The sequence below is a fragment of the Haematobia irritans genome, chromosome 5 (genome assembly GCF_050003625.1).
Source record: "Haematobia irritans isolate KBUSLIRL chromosome 5, ASM5000362v1, whole genome shotgun sequence".
In the NCBI taxonomy this organism is placed as follows: domain Eukaryota; kingdom Metazoa; phylum Arthropoda; class Insecta; order Diptera; family Muscidae; genus Haematobia; species Haematobia irritans.
In genome coordinates this window covers 152,201,112-152,218,373 of record NC_134401.1, presented here as the reverse complement: position 1 = coordinate 152,218,373, position 17,262 = coordinate 152,201,112, and the positions used below count along the sequence as shown (strand labels likewise).

The 17,262-nt window shown below is 32.2% G+C and overlaps 1 protein-coding gene across 9 annotated transcripts in view; it reads left to right on the top strand.

The window, feature by feature from the left end:
• The window catches only part of LRR (capping protein regulator and myosin 1 linker 1 leucine rich repeat protein), a 181,618-nt gene that overhangs the window by 153,213 nt on the left and 11,143 nt on the right, over window positions 1–17,262 (top strand). For 6 of the 9 annotated variants that reach the window (XM_075313190.1, XM_075313191.1, XM_075313188.1 and 3 more), the window contains 5 exons: window positions 5,552–5,623; window positions 6,295–6,315; window positions 11,778–12,768; window positions 12,841–12,900; window positions 15,253–15,309. In XM_075313190.1, the coding sequence (XP_075169305.1) occupies window positions 5,552–5,623; window positions 6,295–6,315; window positions 11,778–12,768; window positions 12,841–12,900; window positions 15,253–15,309 (1,201 nt within the window). The remainder of the gene's footprint in view (window positions 1–5,551; window positions 5,624–6,294; window positions 6,316–11,777; window positions 12,769–12,840; window positions 12,901–15,252; window positions 15,310–17,262) is intronic. The other 3 variants (XM_075313189.1, XM_075313187.1, XM_075313192.1) reach the window with 2 other exon arrangements.

The window sequence follows — 17,262 nt, the reverse complement described above, 5'->3', positions numbered from 1 at the left end:
TATCGGACTATCACGTACCCCATATTAATTTCACAACTACTCAATGGTCCCTATATATTCTATCGAAGTAAATCGACAAAGTTTATTTCAATTTTCTCCTTCCCCAACCAGATATCGAAAAATCATATACTAATTTAAAAATCATATATAAATTTAATCACCTCCTCCCACGTTCCCTGTAAATTTCAAATAGATCGGAGATGTTTAAATTTTGCTCTATTGTTTTAAAGGGCCGTCACTTTCCCCATACTGTATTAATCGCAATACAATAGAAAAGAAAGTTCATACATTAGCGAGAACTCGGTTGACGCAATGGCAAACAGATAATTTGTTGTCATTACGAAAATTCAAGGACAAACTTTTAGCTACAAGAAGAAATAAAGGGAGAGTTCCCCAAATAGAGTTTATCCTGAAACAAATAAGTAAAGTAATTAAAAAGGCTAACAAAATATGCATGAATAATTATTTCCAGTTGAACTTGGAAAATATAGACCAAAATCCGAGAAAATATGGAAATTTTTAAATGAGTGCCTTGGAAAGAGTAAGAATAGACAGTTGCAACTACGAAATGAGTTTGGTCAAGTTACTACTGACAAAAAGGAAATATGTATATCATTAAACAGGTACTTCTTGAGTGTACCTAAAGAATTAAAGGAACTTATTCCCCAGTACAACGATGATTACTGTAATAAACTTGGTACACTTATTCAGTGTAACCATACGTTTTCTTTTAGCAATATAAGTGATATGGAAGTTATGGAAGTAATAGAAAGTCTACCATCTAATAAGAGTCCTGGCCATGACGGCATAACAACTAAGATCATGTTAAAAGGCAAAGATTTATTAAGTTCTCGATTAATGAAAATATTCAATGACATTGTTGGTACATGTACATATCCTGATATTCTAAAAATAGCAAAAGTATTAGGTATACCAAAATGTAAAGATTCCTGTATGACGAACCAGTTTCGACCTATATCAGTGCTGCCTTTGATTGATAAAGTATTTGAAAAGATTATGTACAAACAGCTAATAGAATATTTGGATGAGACGAATCAATTATATAATCTGCAATTTGGTTTCAAGAAGTCCATTGGTGATGCCGTTGCATATGTTGTAAATTTAATTTGTAATGGATTGGATAATAACTATGGTGGTGTAGGTGCGATATTCTTTGACTTGTCAAAAGCCTTTGATTTGGTTAAACATGATATCCTCTTGGACAAACTTTCATACTATGGATTACACAGAAGAGCAATTGTATTGTTGAAGAATTTTTTACGTAACAGGAAACAGTATGTGGAATTAGACGGCATTTAAAGTGAAATCGGAAATGTTGAGCATGGAGTACCTCAAGGTAGTGTTCTTGGGCCTCTGCTATTTACTATATATTTGAATGACATCGCCAATCTTAAGTTAAATGGGAAATTAATTATGTATACTGATGACATTTCGCTATTTTATCCTTACAATCACACTGTTATACTAAAATCACAAATGGAAGAAGATTCCGAAAAAATCCAAGAATTCTTTAGGTTGAACAAACTTGTCCTTAGTCAGAATAAAACTAAGGTAATTCGTTTTCGACCTCATTGCACCCTGAGTGATCAACCCTTTTACATCAATGTGGGAGACGTACAGATCTCTGAATGTAATTCCTTGAAATATCTGGGAATGCATTTTACATACAATTTAACATGGAATCTCCATATACAACATATAAAGGCGAAGGTGGCTTCTGCGATTGGTATTTTGCACAAATATAGACATAAATTTGATGAAAAAACAAAGATGCTTCTCTATAATGCACTAATTCACAGTCATTTCAATTACTTGCTTATGATATACGGTTATAAACAAAATTCCTCGTTAAAATCACTTCAAAGAGTTCAAAACAAAGCACTGAAAATCGTAAATAATCTACCTCGTGAGTTTTCTACTATAATATTATATGAGGAAGTTTGTAAAGGAATCCTACCTATTTATGGATTATATAAAATGCAACTAATTACATTCATGTTTAAATCAGTTAACAATTTTGTAAAGGGTGATTTGTTAAGAGCTTGATAACTTTTTTTTAAAAAAAAACGCATAAAATTTGCAAAATCTCATCGGTTCTTTATTTGAAACGTTAGATTGGTCCATGACATTTACTTTTTGAAGATAATTTCATTTAAATGTTGACCGCGGCTGCGTCTTAGGTGGTCCATTCGGAAAGTCCAATTTTGGGCAACTTTTTCGAGCATTTCGGCCGGAATAGCCCGAATTTCTTCGGAAATGTTGTCTTCCAAAGCTGGAATAGTTGCTGGCTTATTTCTGTAGACTTTAGACTTGACGTAGCCCCACAAAAAATAGTCTAAAGGCGTCAAATCGCATGATCTTGGTGGCCAACTTACCGGTCCATTTCTTGAGATGAATTGTTCTCCGAAGTTTTCCCTCAAAATGGCCATAGAATCGCGAGCTGTGTGGCATGTAGCGCCATCTTGTTGAAACCACATGTCAACCAAGTTCAGTTCTTCCATTTTTGGCAACAAAAAGTTTGTTAGCATCGAACGATAGCGATCGCCATTCACCGTAACGTTGCGTCCAACAGCATCTTTGAAAAAATACGGTCCAATGATTCCACCAGCGTACAAACCACACCAAACAGTGCATTTTTCGGGATGCATGGGCAGTTCTTGAACGGCTTCTGGTTGTTCTTCACTCCAAATGCGGCAATTTTGCTTATTTACGTAGCCATTCAACCAGAAATGAGCCTCATCGCTGAACAAAATTTGTCGATAAAAAAGCGCGAAACACATTTCGAACCGAACACTGATTTTGGTAATAAAATTCAATGATTTGCAAGCGTTGCTCGTTAGTAAGTCTATTCATGATGAAATGTCAAAGCATACTGAGCATCTTTCTCTTTGACACCATGTCTGAAATCCCACGTGATCTGTCAAATACTAATGCATGAAAATCCTAACCTCAAAAGAATCACCCTTTACCAAGGTCTTTTGAATTTATTGTAAACCAATCATTATTTAATACACGTCATAGATCAAATTTAAGAGTAAAACGATGTCGCCTTGAAATAACAAAACAGGGAATAGAGCACAATGGCTGTGCTGAATTCAATCACCTACCAGAAGATTTAAAGAATTTATCGATTATATCACAATTCAAGCGCAATGCAAAATACTACTGCTTAACAACACCAGAATGCTTCTTTTGTAATTAATATTTTTGAATTAATATACTAAAATCCTAATTATCTGTAATTCGATCTCATTTTTTATAAAACTTTAGTATAACATTGTTTATTTGCCAACTCGCTCCTAACAATGCCCAAAGGGCGCTGGGGCTCAATATTATATTGTTATATCTTCATAAAAAAAAAAAATATCAGCAAACACCGTAGTGAATAGCACCCTTAACCTTCCCTGAAAATTTTTGAAACTTTGCTTCAAGTGTGGGGCAAAGAAGGTTGCCTCTTCGTTGATAACCTTGCCCCACTGCCTTTGTAAATTTCAAGAAAACTTAAGAATGTTTGTTTTTTTGTTTGCAGTTTTAGAGGAGGACCTCCTCCCCGACCAAATATCGAAAAGTGATGTAGCGTATCTTTTGTAAACGTCCCAGAAAATGTCAAGCAAATTATAAGCCTAAAGGGGCGGCCTCTCTTCCGTCCAAATATCACAAAATCAGGTATCAACTACACGCAGAGAAGGAATATGATCACCTCAAACATGTTTCAAGAGCAAAATGTTATGTTTGTAGGGTGACCATGTAACATGTTTGTCACTAAAATGTTATTTTCTCGTCAAATATAACCAGCTTGCAGAAATCAGATACATGATTTCCGAGAAAATAATATGGTTGCGAAAACCATGTTACATGGTCACCACCCAAAAATAACATTTTGCTCTTAAAACATGTTTGAGGTGATCATATTTCTTCTCTGGGTGTATTAATATCGTAACCTCTCCCCAGTCCTCTGTAAATTTCAAGTAACTCGGTAAAGTTTAATTGTTTCTCTGTATGTACTTAAGAGAAGCGGATGTGCTCTTTTATTTTTATTAAAAAATCTGGAACCTGATATAAATTTCATAACCTCACCCATTTTTTCCGTAAAATTTCAGTCGGGGGAGTTTAGTTTTGTTTTCACTGCACTTAAAAAAAAGTCATACTTTAAAAGGGGTGTACTTTAAAAGAGGTGGTCCCCCTCCCCGACCAAATATCGAAAAATAATGTAGCGGATTTTTGTCTAGATGCCAACCCCAACATTCAATGAAAATTTCAAGCAAATCGCATAATTTTGTTCCAAGTTTCAAAAAGAAGGGCAAGGGGGGGGGGGGTCCCCCTCCGCGACCAGGTGCCAAAAAATGAGTAAATCGGTTCAGCCGTTTCGGAGCCAACTCGGAACATACAAACAAACAAACAAATAAACAAACATAGGTTGAATTGTATATATGTTATATAGATAGATAGATATTATATTAAAAGAACTTCCTGTGTACTTAAAATAAAGAACATCTTTGGGAGGACATTTTTGGAAGTGCTTTTAAAGTTATTCCTTTAGAAGAACTTCCAATTTTTTTTTTTCGCTGGGTACATATAAATCAAAAGTTAAATTAATTTAAATTCTATCATACGGGTAGTATGAATAATTTCTTCTTGAACCTTCACAGAAAAATATCACCAATACATTTTCAGTTGAAAAGTAATTGAAACTGAAAATGTTCAATTAAAACATTTATTGATACAACTTTTTAATAAAACTAGAAACATTAAGTCAATAAAGACAGTGATTGAAAAGTTTAAAATAAAAAAATTAATTGATGGAATTAACTTTTTAATCAAACTAGAAAAACTAAGTCAGTTAAAAATGTCATGGATTTTTTTTTAATTTTTAATAAAAAAAACAAACAATTTTTTAATCAAACTAAAACCAATAAGTCCGTTAAGAAAGCGATTAAATATAGTTACGATTTTAATTAAACAATTTATTGAGTTTTGCAATCAGCCTCAATTAAAATTTTAATTGAATCAATTAAAAAAATAATTTAAATTGGTTATGAAATTAATTAATTTTTAATCGAGTTTTTTTACGCCCAATTAAAACAGTGATTGTTGATACTATCATTTTCGTGATTGAATCGGAAAAAATGTTTTCTGTGTTTGATTTGTATGTTTTATAATAAACCGTTGTTAATAGGAAATTTTACATCGTATAAATTTAATTTAAAATAAATAATTCTTAATTTAAATTATTTTTTTAGTTTTCATATTTCTTACCTTTTTGGGCAGTTTTTTGTAAATATAGCTTTTCCTTAATTATTTGTTTCTCATTTTAAACTATGATCATTGAACAACAAATAAATAAAAATGAGGGATTATTTTATTAAAGCTTGCGATAGTGTCAATTTATACTCTGATGCCTGGGAAGTGCAAGTAATTTTTTAATAGACTATTAGATCGAAATATTAGTAACAATAATTTTATGCTTTTTAAATTGTAAAATATTTTTATCAATATTTAATATATTTATATTTTTTTGTTTAATTTTCAGGATTCCGATGGAATGGTTTTAAGACCAGGACGTGGTTCCATTTTACCCAAACTAGGAATGGAATCTCCAACTGTAAGTTTCAAAGCACAACCACCAAAGTGGTTCCAATAAACAATACAAAAATTCAAACAACCGCTCAAACATGAACACATACCACCACCACCCCATAAACATGATATAAGAAAAAAAAATAATCATCCTACATTATATGAAACATTAAACATTTTAGAAAAATACATTTTATCAATTAGTGACGTCCAAAGACGGAAAATATCAAAAACCCAAAAAAAATATTTTATATCCCTCAGAAATATTTAGCAATTACAACAAATACACACCTAGAGAATCAAACCATCATTTGGCCAATGTAAATTGTGTTATACCCAAATTTCAAAAGCAAAAAAAATGAAAAGAAACAACCAAAAATACTTCAATACCGAATGCACTTTAGAGTCATGTGTCTGAGTGTTGTTATTGTTTTTATACATACATACATTTTTTTAATTTTTGTTTTTATTTTTTTTTATGAATTCATTTTATAATACATTACATTTATGCATTTATTTATAATATGTGTCTTTCCCCTTCTCTTTTCACAACAAAATAAATTTACAAAAAAAAAAAAAAATATCATAATCATCCGCCACATATATTTTTCAAAAATAAAATCGATTTTTCTAAATCACAAAAAAAATACATCAAAAAATCATACGAAAATCAAAAATGTTTAAAAAAAACCACAGAAATTGGAATATCTCAACCTTGTAAGTAGATTGTCTTGGTGAACACAAATAAATTAATTATAATTTGCCATATTTAAAAGAAATCTGATACAAACCTTATATAACTCTATAAACCTTTTTTTATTAATTTTATATTAACGCTTAATTTTAAGTCACTGATGCATTTCTAGGAAAGATCTAAAAATTAGTACTATTTAGTAATTTAACTGATTTAGGTGATTTGTAAATTTCCAAAAACAATTAAGATGTAATTTGAAAACTAAAACTGTATAAATTACCGATTTCAATAGTTTGTTCTAAAACTACGCAGAGCAATACAAAATTTGCAATTTTCCTAAATATTTATAAATCGTATAGAAGGACTACTTTTAATATTTAAAAAAATCGTAAGTTTACTTTTTGTATAATAACACTCCTGGTATATTTAATAAAATTGCTCATAAGCCCAATTGCTTCATCGCCAAATTATAGACAATGATTTTATTTGGGAACACGGGCTTAGACTTAGTATCTTCTGGACTGTTTGTTGATTTGGTTATTAAAATTGACATCTTGTGGATATGCAAATACGAACTAGAGCTCTACCGAAACATCGGCTTCGGCATTCTGCCAAAAATTGATAATCGGCCACGAATCGGTCTTCGGCGTCAAGAGGCCGATTAAATGAAGGCGAAGCTTTTTGAATAATTTATTTGATATTGAACTAAAAAACACCAAACTTCACTGAAAAAAATATTGTCGTGAGGTCAAAGATTTCATGTCTTTAAAATAAGAATGCAAATTTTGCTTAGAATAGAAGACGCATTTCTCTAATATAAAGTTTTTTTCCTTGTCCAAAAGTCGATAAACTTTTCAATGAAGTCGTGTTGTCCTTATAATTAAGTGATTTCACTTAAAAATGGGTATCATAACATGAAAGAAAAAATGTTTGGGCAAAGGTCAAGTTGACTTTAATAACTCAGAAAAATTCTTTAAATTTAATGAAATTGTCTTTAAATTTGTTGTCTTTTTGCATCTTGACTATAAAGCAAAAAATCGTTCAAATATAGGACATGTTTTTCAAAACTTTATTTTAAAGAAGTTTTTACTTGAAACATAGCATAATTTCTACTGGAAGTCGAGTCTTAAATTGGAAAATAAAGTTGTCGTTAGCTCGTTTTTAAAGGTCTTTGATAGCATATGAAGTAAAAATGATGAGAAAGCGAAAAATTAATATTTGCTTCCTAGAAGCAAGTACACAAAACCCAAATTTAAAAGAGAATTGTGTCTTAAAAGTATCCTTACTTTTAGTCTCCGCTTCTTTGGCTCGGAATCAATACCAAATTTTTTAAGGAAAGACAAAATCTTTGGAACCGGGCATGCTTTTTTTCAGTGTTCTTTAATTACAAATTTGAGGAAAATAATCGACTTCAGCCGATTATTGTTTTTTTTTTTGCCAAACATTGGCTTCGGCCAAAAAAAACCGCCCCGGTCGAACTCTATGTCAGTCTATGAGATATGGGAAGTATGTATAGAATATATACAGTACAGTATCCAAAATAATTAAATTATACTTAAATTTCTTCATTGTCACACAACATTGTACTTTTTGGAGGAGACCAATCTTTGATTGATTTCTATTTTTCTGAATTGTTTGAATTTTTTGCGAGTTCTAAATTTTCCATTATTTGACAACCATACAACCCTGTGCTATATTTAATAAAATTCATTATACGCCACATTGTATAACAGTATTTGTACACTTCACAAGCCTGCATAGTATATATACGAAGTACAGTATCCGAAATAATGAACTGATACTCTGAAAATCCTGAGATTCTCCAGCGTCACAAAACATAAGTACTTTTTGTCAAATCACCAAATTTGACTTCGATCCTTCTAAATTCTTTGCGTATACTTAATTTTCCAATATTTAATAATCATACAAACCTATGGCATATTTATACGTCGCATTGTATAACAGTTTTTATACACTTTACAATAGTTGTGGTATTTTTCTGAATTGTTAACATTTTTTGGGAGTTCTAAATTTTCCATTAATTGACAACCATACAACCCTGTGCTATATTTCATAAAATTCATCATACGCCATATTGTATAACAGTATTTGTACACTTCAAAAGAAAGGAAGTCTGCATAGAATATATACGAGGTACAGTATCCGAAATAATGAGCTGATACTCTGAAAATCCTGAGTTTCTCCAACGTCACAAAACATAAGTACCTATTGTCAAATCACCCAATTTGACTTCGATTCTTCTAAATTCTGTGCGTATACTTAATTTTTCAATATTTGATAATCATACAAACCTATGGTATATTTAATAAAATTTATAATACGCCGCATTGTATAATAGTTTTTATACACATTACAATAGTTGTGGTATTTTTCTGAATTGTTAACATTTTTTGGGAGTTCTAAATTTTCCATTAATTGACAACCATACAATCCTGTGCTATATTTAATAAAATTCATCATACGCCACATTGTATAACAGTATTTGTACACTTCACAAGAAAGGAAGCCTGCATAGAATGTATACGATGTACAGTATCCGAAATAATAAACTGATACTCTGAAATTCCTGAGTTTCTCCAAAGTCACAAAACATAAGTACTTTTTGTCAAATCACCCAATTTGACTTCGATCCTTCTAAATTCTTTGCGTATACTTAATTTTCTAATATTTGATAATCATAAAACCCTATGGTATATTTAATAAAATGTATCATACGCCGTATTGTATAACAGTTTTTATACACTTTACATTAGTTGTGGTATTTTTCTGAATTGTTTGAATTTTTTGCGAGTTCGAAATTTTCCATTAATTGACAACCATACAACCCTGTGCTATATTTCATAAAATTCATCATACGCCATATTGTATAACAGTATTTGTACACTTCACAAGAAAGGAAGTCTGCATAGAATATATACGAAGTACAGTATCCGAAATAATGAACTGGTACTCTGAAAATCCGGAGTTTCTCCAACGTCGCTAGACATACATAAGTACCTATTGTCAAATCACCCAATTTGACTTCGATTCTTCTAAATTCTGTGCGTATACTTAATTTTTCAATATTTGATAATCATACAACCCTATGGTATATTTAATAAAATTTATAATACGCCGCATTGTATAACAGTTTTTATACACTTTACAATAGTTTTCTGAATTGTTTGAATTTTTTGCGAGTTCTAAATTTTCCATTAATTGACAACCATACAACCCTGTGCTATATTTCATAAAATTCATCATACGCCACAGTATTTGTACACTTCACAAGAAAGGAAGTCTGCATAGAATATATACGAGGTACAGTATCCGAAATAATGAGCTGATACTCTGAAAATCCTGAGTTTCTCCAACGTCACAAAACATAAGTACCTATTGTCAAATCACCCAATTTGACTTCGATTCTTCTAAATTCTTTGCGTATACTTAATTTTCCAATATTTGATAATCATACAATCGTATGGTATATTTAATAAAATGTATCGTACACCGCATTGTATAAAAGTTTTTGAAAGATAGATAAGTCTACATAAAATATAAAGGATATTACAGTATTTGAAATAATGAACTGATACTCCGAATATCCTGAGTTTCGCCGATGTCACAATACATTGTCCGTACTTCCCCGTACCAATCTCCCGATTTGACTTTTAGAGTCCTGAATTTTTTGCGTATACTTAATTTTACAATGTTTGATCATCATACACCACATTGTAGGAGAGTTTTTGTACAATTCGCAATAGTTGTGGAAGATAGATAAGTCTACATATAATGTATACGAAATTACAATATCCGAAATAATGAACTGATAATCCGCGAATCCTGAGTTTTTTCAATGTCGCAAGATATCAGTACAAACCCCTAAAAATTTCCCGATTTTTTTTGAAATTTTTGCGTATACTTAATTTTACAATGTTTGATAATCATACAACCCTGTGGAATATTTAATGAAATTCATCATACGTCACATTGTATGACACATTTAATACCCATAATACCTCATACACATTACACTTCCAAAATCTACTAGATTTCAAAATCCACTAGATTTCAAGTGTCATTTGACTTATAAAAAGGACTTTCAAATCCATTTTTAGTAGACTTTGAGCCTAATGGTGTATGAGTCTTTCTGCCTTGCCTTGCCTTGCCAAAACGACTTTTTATTGCATTATTAGGATATATAGGCCTTCTTGAGCCTCCTGAAAGCTTATTTTCTTTACAATCCGCTTAGAATTCGGAATCTGCTTGAAAGTATTCGACCTTAGCATTCACTCTCTTCACTGAAAAAAAAAATATTATAATAATATGAGGGATAATGCAACTTTATTTTCAGAACACGCAATTTACACAACATTAAGGGAACTTTTTTTAGAATAATTAAAAGAAATTTTAAAATCTTTGCTTTACAATTTTTTTTATTAAATTTTGGAAATAAGTCCCTCCGTTAAATTTGTATATCTTTAAAGAGATATTGGATATTCGGATTAAAAAAAAAAGCTTCAAATAAAACTTACTTTGTCTTTCGTTTAAAGTTTTTTGTGTGTTTGAATTAAGAAAACATCTTTTATTTTGTTATAATTTGGATTTTTAAATTGACATTTATTTTTTGCGTGAATAGCCTTGTTAATATATCGCAAGAAGAAAATGAAATTTCCATAGAAGATATCTTTATTTTAATTTTATTTTTTAGAGCCTACATTTCCTAAAAACTGTCTTTATTTTAAAAGAGTCGCATTTTTGGCTCGGAATCAATACCAAAGTCCTTAAGGAAATGTCAAGATATTTAAATCCAAGTTATGGATAGAATATATATGTATATGGACAGATATATGGATAGAAAAGTACGACCTAAATGTCAGATTGTAGTTCCGTATTTGATATCGCAGAGGATCGAATTTATTTCAAATTAATTTTACCATTTTTATGTTCTATATAATCGATGTAGTATTTTCCCCGAACATATTTATTTAATAATAAAAATAGCTTGACCTGAATTTCCATTTAAAATAATAAATAAAATCCAAATGCATCACTGACTTAAGAGTTCCTTATGAAATGACATTCTCCTTTTTTTCTACTAAGCATTTTATTACAATTTTAAATTTATTTTCTTTTTTAAAATAATTTAATGCATTTTAGATTAAAAAAAAAATATATATATACTCTTGTAGATATCATTAGTGAAATAATCGAATGGTATAGTTTTTTTTTAATTTTTCTTTGATTTTAATAAAAATTATTCTAATGTCACATATAGTTCTACCGCCCTATCTTCCAATTCCCAATGTTATGTTCATATACCTCATGAATATCATAATCATTTCATAGTTTTTCACTGACATCAATATGCATGAAATTCCATTAATATAATAATCAAAAAAAAAAGAATAAAATAATCCCTTAAATTTTCGAATTTCGAATTTTTCCCCAAACACTAATTCAAATTTCCATTTCTGTTATTAAGGCCACACCCCATATGCCCACAAAAAGACGTTCAGTTGCAAGGAAAGTCCGACCGCAATCAGTAGTGGAAAATCTTAGCTTAGGCCATATACCCGATTTATTGGAATCACCATCATCACATCGTTCGACATCGCAAATGTCACGACGTGACTCATCGATAAACGGAGATGGCACCATAACCAGTGATAGCCGTGGAGCCCTCGATGATGGAGGTGGCGATGAGTGTTGTGATTCCATAACAGAATTGCCCAGTGCCTCGTTTCAATTGCAACATCTAGTCAAAGGTCGCCCGAAGAGGGCTAAAACTCGTGCACCCACCCGGCCATTAATTACTGCTATGGAGAATGGCATCAGTACCAAGGAAATTGGTGAGGGTCTAGATCAATTCTTTCGACCTGGTTCGGTAACCCCAACCACACTTACACCCTTAGTATCACCCACCTCAGAGGAATGCAGCTCTCTATCGTTTATCGATAGTCCCACCATGAGTCGCAACGGTAATGATCACATGACCTCCGAAGAGACAACACCCATTCTGGAAGAACGTCGTCCCATTAAATTGGAACGCAATTCACCTTTGCTCAAGGGTGCGGCATGGGCCACACGATCACGTTCCACAGATAATTTGGAAAAATATTCCCCGTTAGTGGGTCGCAAATCACCCTTGGTTAAAATGCGTACAGAAGGTGGTGGGGGTGGTGATAGTTTACCACCCGATTCTTCTCTACCCACCACACAAGCGGAACGTTTGCTTAAGACATGTTCGGGACGTGAGGAGAAAATGCGTTCACCCAGTTCCGATTCCATTAAATCCCATACAGACTCTACTGTTGTTGTGAAGACTGGAAATGGTATATTACGTACACCCATAGTACTACAAAAACCCCGACCATGGTCTGTTGTGGGTAATGAACCAAAAGTGGGTCAAGGATCAAATTCTGTACATTCGGGTAGTGATTCGTGTAAAACGACACCAGAAAAATTGGAAGAAGGTATGTGACATGTTAAATATAAATAATAGAAGCAATCGATTGTGTTATTTTTTTACATCTTTACATTTTCAGAAGTGGAAGTTGTTCCATTTGGCAATAGTACAGGTGGCTCAATTGTTGGTATAACACCAGGTATGGAAATGTCTTAATGTCTTAATACTCAATGAGAATAATTGATTTACTAATTCGCCAATCGCATAATATTCTTCTAAATGCTTAAATGTTATACCTAAAATTTTACTAATATGACCAAAATACTCGCACTTAACCGGAATCTATGTCAAAGAAATAATTCCATACATCCCATTGGAGTCCGAACGTGGTGTCACTCTCCTTCGTGATTTGTCATGAGATCAAGAAGTCCAATTTTCGATTTTTTCCAATTTTGGATAATTGGATAATGAATTGATTTTCAAAAAACTTAAAAGTCGATTAGTCAATTTTCAAAAGTACAAAATGTCGATTTCACATTTTTTGTTTTGACAAAAACTCATTTAATTCAAAAAAATTAGTTTTTATCCTAAAACACCCCTTTTTAGATTTTTTTTTAATTGAGCTAAATATAAAATCGGGAGAATCACATTGGATTAACAGGTTGGCTGATAAGTCCCCAGTCTGACACATAGATGGCGTCGCTAGTATTAAATGCATATTATTTTTATATAGTACGAACCTTCAAATGATTCGTGTCAAAATTTGACGTCTGTAAGTCAATTAGTTTGTGAGATAGAGCGTCTTTTGTGAAGCAACTTTTGTTATTGTGAAAAAAATGGAAAAAAGAAATTTCGTGTTTTGATAAAATACTGATTTCTGAAGGGGAAAAATACGGTGGAAGCAAAAACTTGGCTTGATAATGAGTTTCCGGACTCTGCCCCAAGGAAATCAACAATAATTGCTTGGTATGCAAAATTCAAGCGTGGTGAAATGAGCACGGAGGACAGTGAACGCAGTGGACGCCCGAAAGAGGTGGTTACCGACGAAAACATCAAAAAAAATCCACAAAATGATTTTGAATGACCGTAAAAATTTAAAGGACTTCTCGATTTCTGATTCGACATATCGTAAAAGATTACTCGATCATCTTGGATCACCTGCATGAAGCTTATCCAAACTCGAGTTAGTAGTGCTGCTTTGTTGTGCTTGTTTGAGTAAATAATATTTTCTTATTTTGTCTTTTTTCAATCATAATGGGAACTAAAAATGTTTTGTCATATTTCATTTTTTTTATATTTTTTTTTTTATCATATTATTAATTATAATTGTCATATTTCATTTTTTGTCATATTATTAATTAATCTATTTTATAACTTATATATGTAATTATACTTTTTATATACTCGCATATATTTTCACATTGTCATAACTTCAATTATACTTTAGTCACGGTTAGTAGTCCATTGTAATTTACATAAATTGGCCGCTATGTGGCTTCAAATTACATAATGAAAATAAAATAAAAAAAAAAATAAAAAAGGAAGTTGATCGAGATAGCAGAGGCTTTAAAGATATCAAAGGAACGTGGTGGTCATAACATTAATCAATATTTGGATATGCGGAAGCTCTGTGCAAAATGGGTGCCGCGCGAGCTCACATTTGACCAAAAACAACAACGTGTTGATGATTCTGAGCGGTGTTTGCAGCTGCTAACCCGTAAAACACCCGAGTTTTTCCGTCGATATGTGACAATGGATGAAACATGGCTCCATCACTACACTCCTGAGTCCAATCGACAGTCGGCTCAGGGGACAGCGACCGGTGAACCGTCTCCGAAGCGTGGAAAGACTCAAAAGTCCGCTGGCAAAGTAATGGCCTCTGTTTTTTGGGATGCGCATGGAATAATTTTTATCGATTATCTTGAGAAGGGAAAAACCATCAACAGTGACTATTATATGGCGATATTGAAGCGTTTGAATGTCGAAATGGCGGCAAAACGGCCCCATATGAAGAAGAAAAAAAGTGTTGTTCCACCAAGACACAAGCATTGAGAACGATGGCAAAAATTCATGAATTGGGCTTCGAATTGCTTCCCCACCCACCGTATTCTTCAGATCTGGCCCCCAGCGACTTTTTCTTGTTCTCAGACCTCAAAAAGATGTTCGCAGGGAAAAAATTTGGCTGCAATGAAGAGGTGATCGCCGAAACTGAGGCCTATTTTGAGGCAAACCCGAAGGAGTACTACCAAAATGGTATCAATAAATTGGAAGGTCGTTATAATCGTTGTATCGCTATTGAAGGGAACTATGTCGAATAATAAAAAACGAATTTTGACAAAAAAATGTGTTTTTCTTTGTTCGACCGGGGATTTATCAGCCAACCTGTTAGTTAGTTATTATTTGGAAGTGCTATTGTCCCACTGAAACATGTTTTTTTTGCACTGCTTTCAAAAAGTTTGTTATTCGCTTTCTAGTCGTGCAACGCTTGTAAACAATTTTTACGAATTTAAAGAAATATTTGCGAATATTATTCAAATTTTCATATTTTTAGGTGCAGCATTGGAAAAGAAATCAGTGCGGGAACTTGCGGCTGGTTTAAATCGTTTAGGTATGTTAACAAGTATATTTCCGTATATATACTATATATGTGTATGTATTTATGTTGTAATGACCCTTATAGATATATGTAAATATAATTTATTCGAATTTGTTTTAAGATTTTTTAATTAGTAAAAACACTATTCGTCACATATTTATTATGCACTATAGCTTATTTTTTTCCTTTATACATTCATTTTTATTTAAATGTATATCTCATAATATAATTATTTGATTACACAGTGATACACAAAAATTCCAAACAAAAAATCATTTATGCCAGCCCAAAGTACTCGATGAAAGGAGAAAAGTAATATCTGGATTTTGCAAGATTGCTTGCCGTTCGTTTTTGATGAGTCTCTAATGTTTTTTCGCCAAATTCGATTTTGAGCACTTTTGTGCAATTTTCGCATGGCCATAGCCCGAAAACTAATGTGAAATCGTTTGCAGTTTTCAACAAAGATGCAGTTCTTGACTCGGCCAACGAAAATGCTGGATATATTTAGTCGGAAAAGTTTCATCTTTATAAAATTATGAACAACTTTCTAGTTCATACTAATTTTATAGACTACAATTCTTCCCTTGATTGTTTGGTAAAATTTTCAATGGTTCAAGAGCTGTAGTCGAAAAGTGGAAAAATGCGGTTTTGAGCATGAAGATGAAACTTTTCCGACTAAATATACTGCCTGGTCATGAAACACAAAATCGACTCGGGACGAATCGTTCGTCTAGATTGAAACTAATATAACTTTAGATATATTTGCTAGAAAATCCTAAAATTTATGATTTACTATCGAACAGGGGAACAATTGGGATTCTACACTAATAGAAAATATTGCGTTCCACAATCGTGAACGGACGGTGTCAAAATGATACGGAAACGTTGACAAAAAATCAAAACGGAATGTTCACGATTTCATGAACGGCATTCGTTTTTCTTTGGCCAAGAAAATTCTTAAAATAATCGTTAGACATTGCTATGACAACTCCGCCGGTGGTGCAATGTGCTAAGGCGACTGTACGTATGGTGCAGACGACACAGGTTCGAGCCACCGTAGCGGAAATCTTTTTTTTTAATTTTGTTTATAAATTCGTAACCATTACGTTTTCAGATCGTGAACGCTGGTTGTTGTGTTGACAACGCATGGTGTCATTTTAAAGTTGTCAGACTGACCCCATATGTTCTCAGTTTGACAACACATGTGTGTTGATTAACTTTCATGAACAGATCGTTTTGAAATGACCACGCCGTTCTTGATTTTTTCTATGGGTGTACAAACTCTGGCTCTCGAGATATCAATATGGGATTTTTGACGAATTCCACAAACAGGCAGATATTCAGCCGAGTCAAGAGCTACAACTTTGTTGAAGACTGCAAAAAATTCACAGAATTTTTCAAGCTATGGCCATGCGAAAATTGCAAAAAGAAGTGCTCAAAATCGAATTTGACGAGAAAACTTTAGAAGCTCATAAAAAACGAACGTCAACCAATCTAGCAAAACCGAAAAATTAATTTTCTCCTTTCATCGAATACTTTCGGCTGAGATAAGTGATTTTTTGTTTGGAGTCAAAAAGTTGAATTTTGCGTCACAGTGTTACGATTTCCAGTTTTGTTTTGAACCCCTATTAGTCGAAATTCCAGTACAATTTTTCGTGTTTTTGTGCTTGAAATAATAAAAATAAATCCCCACATAAATTTAGGAGGTAATAAATAAGAACAACAAATGTCTATCCATAATGAATGCATAATTCGATCAAAATAATATTTAACATATTTTTATACCCTCCACCAAGGATAACACATCGAAATAATGCTCTAAGACCCCATAAAGTATATATATATATATATATATATATATATATATATATATATATATATATATATATATATATATATATATATATATATATATACAGAAATGTAATTAAAGTGTTTGGGGAACGTTTGTCGACAGCCAGGAAG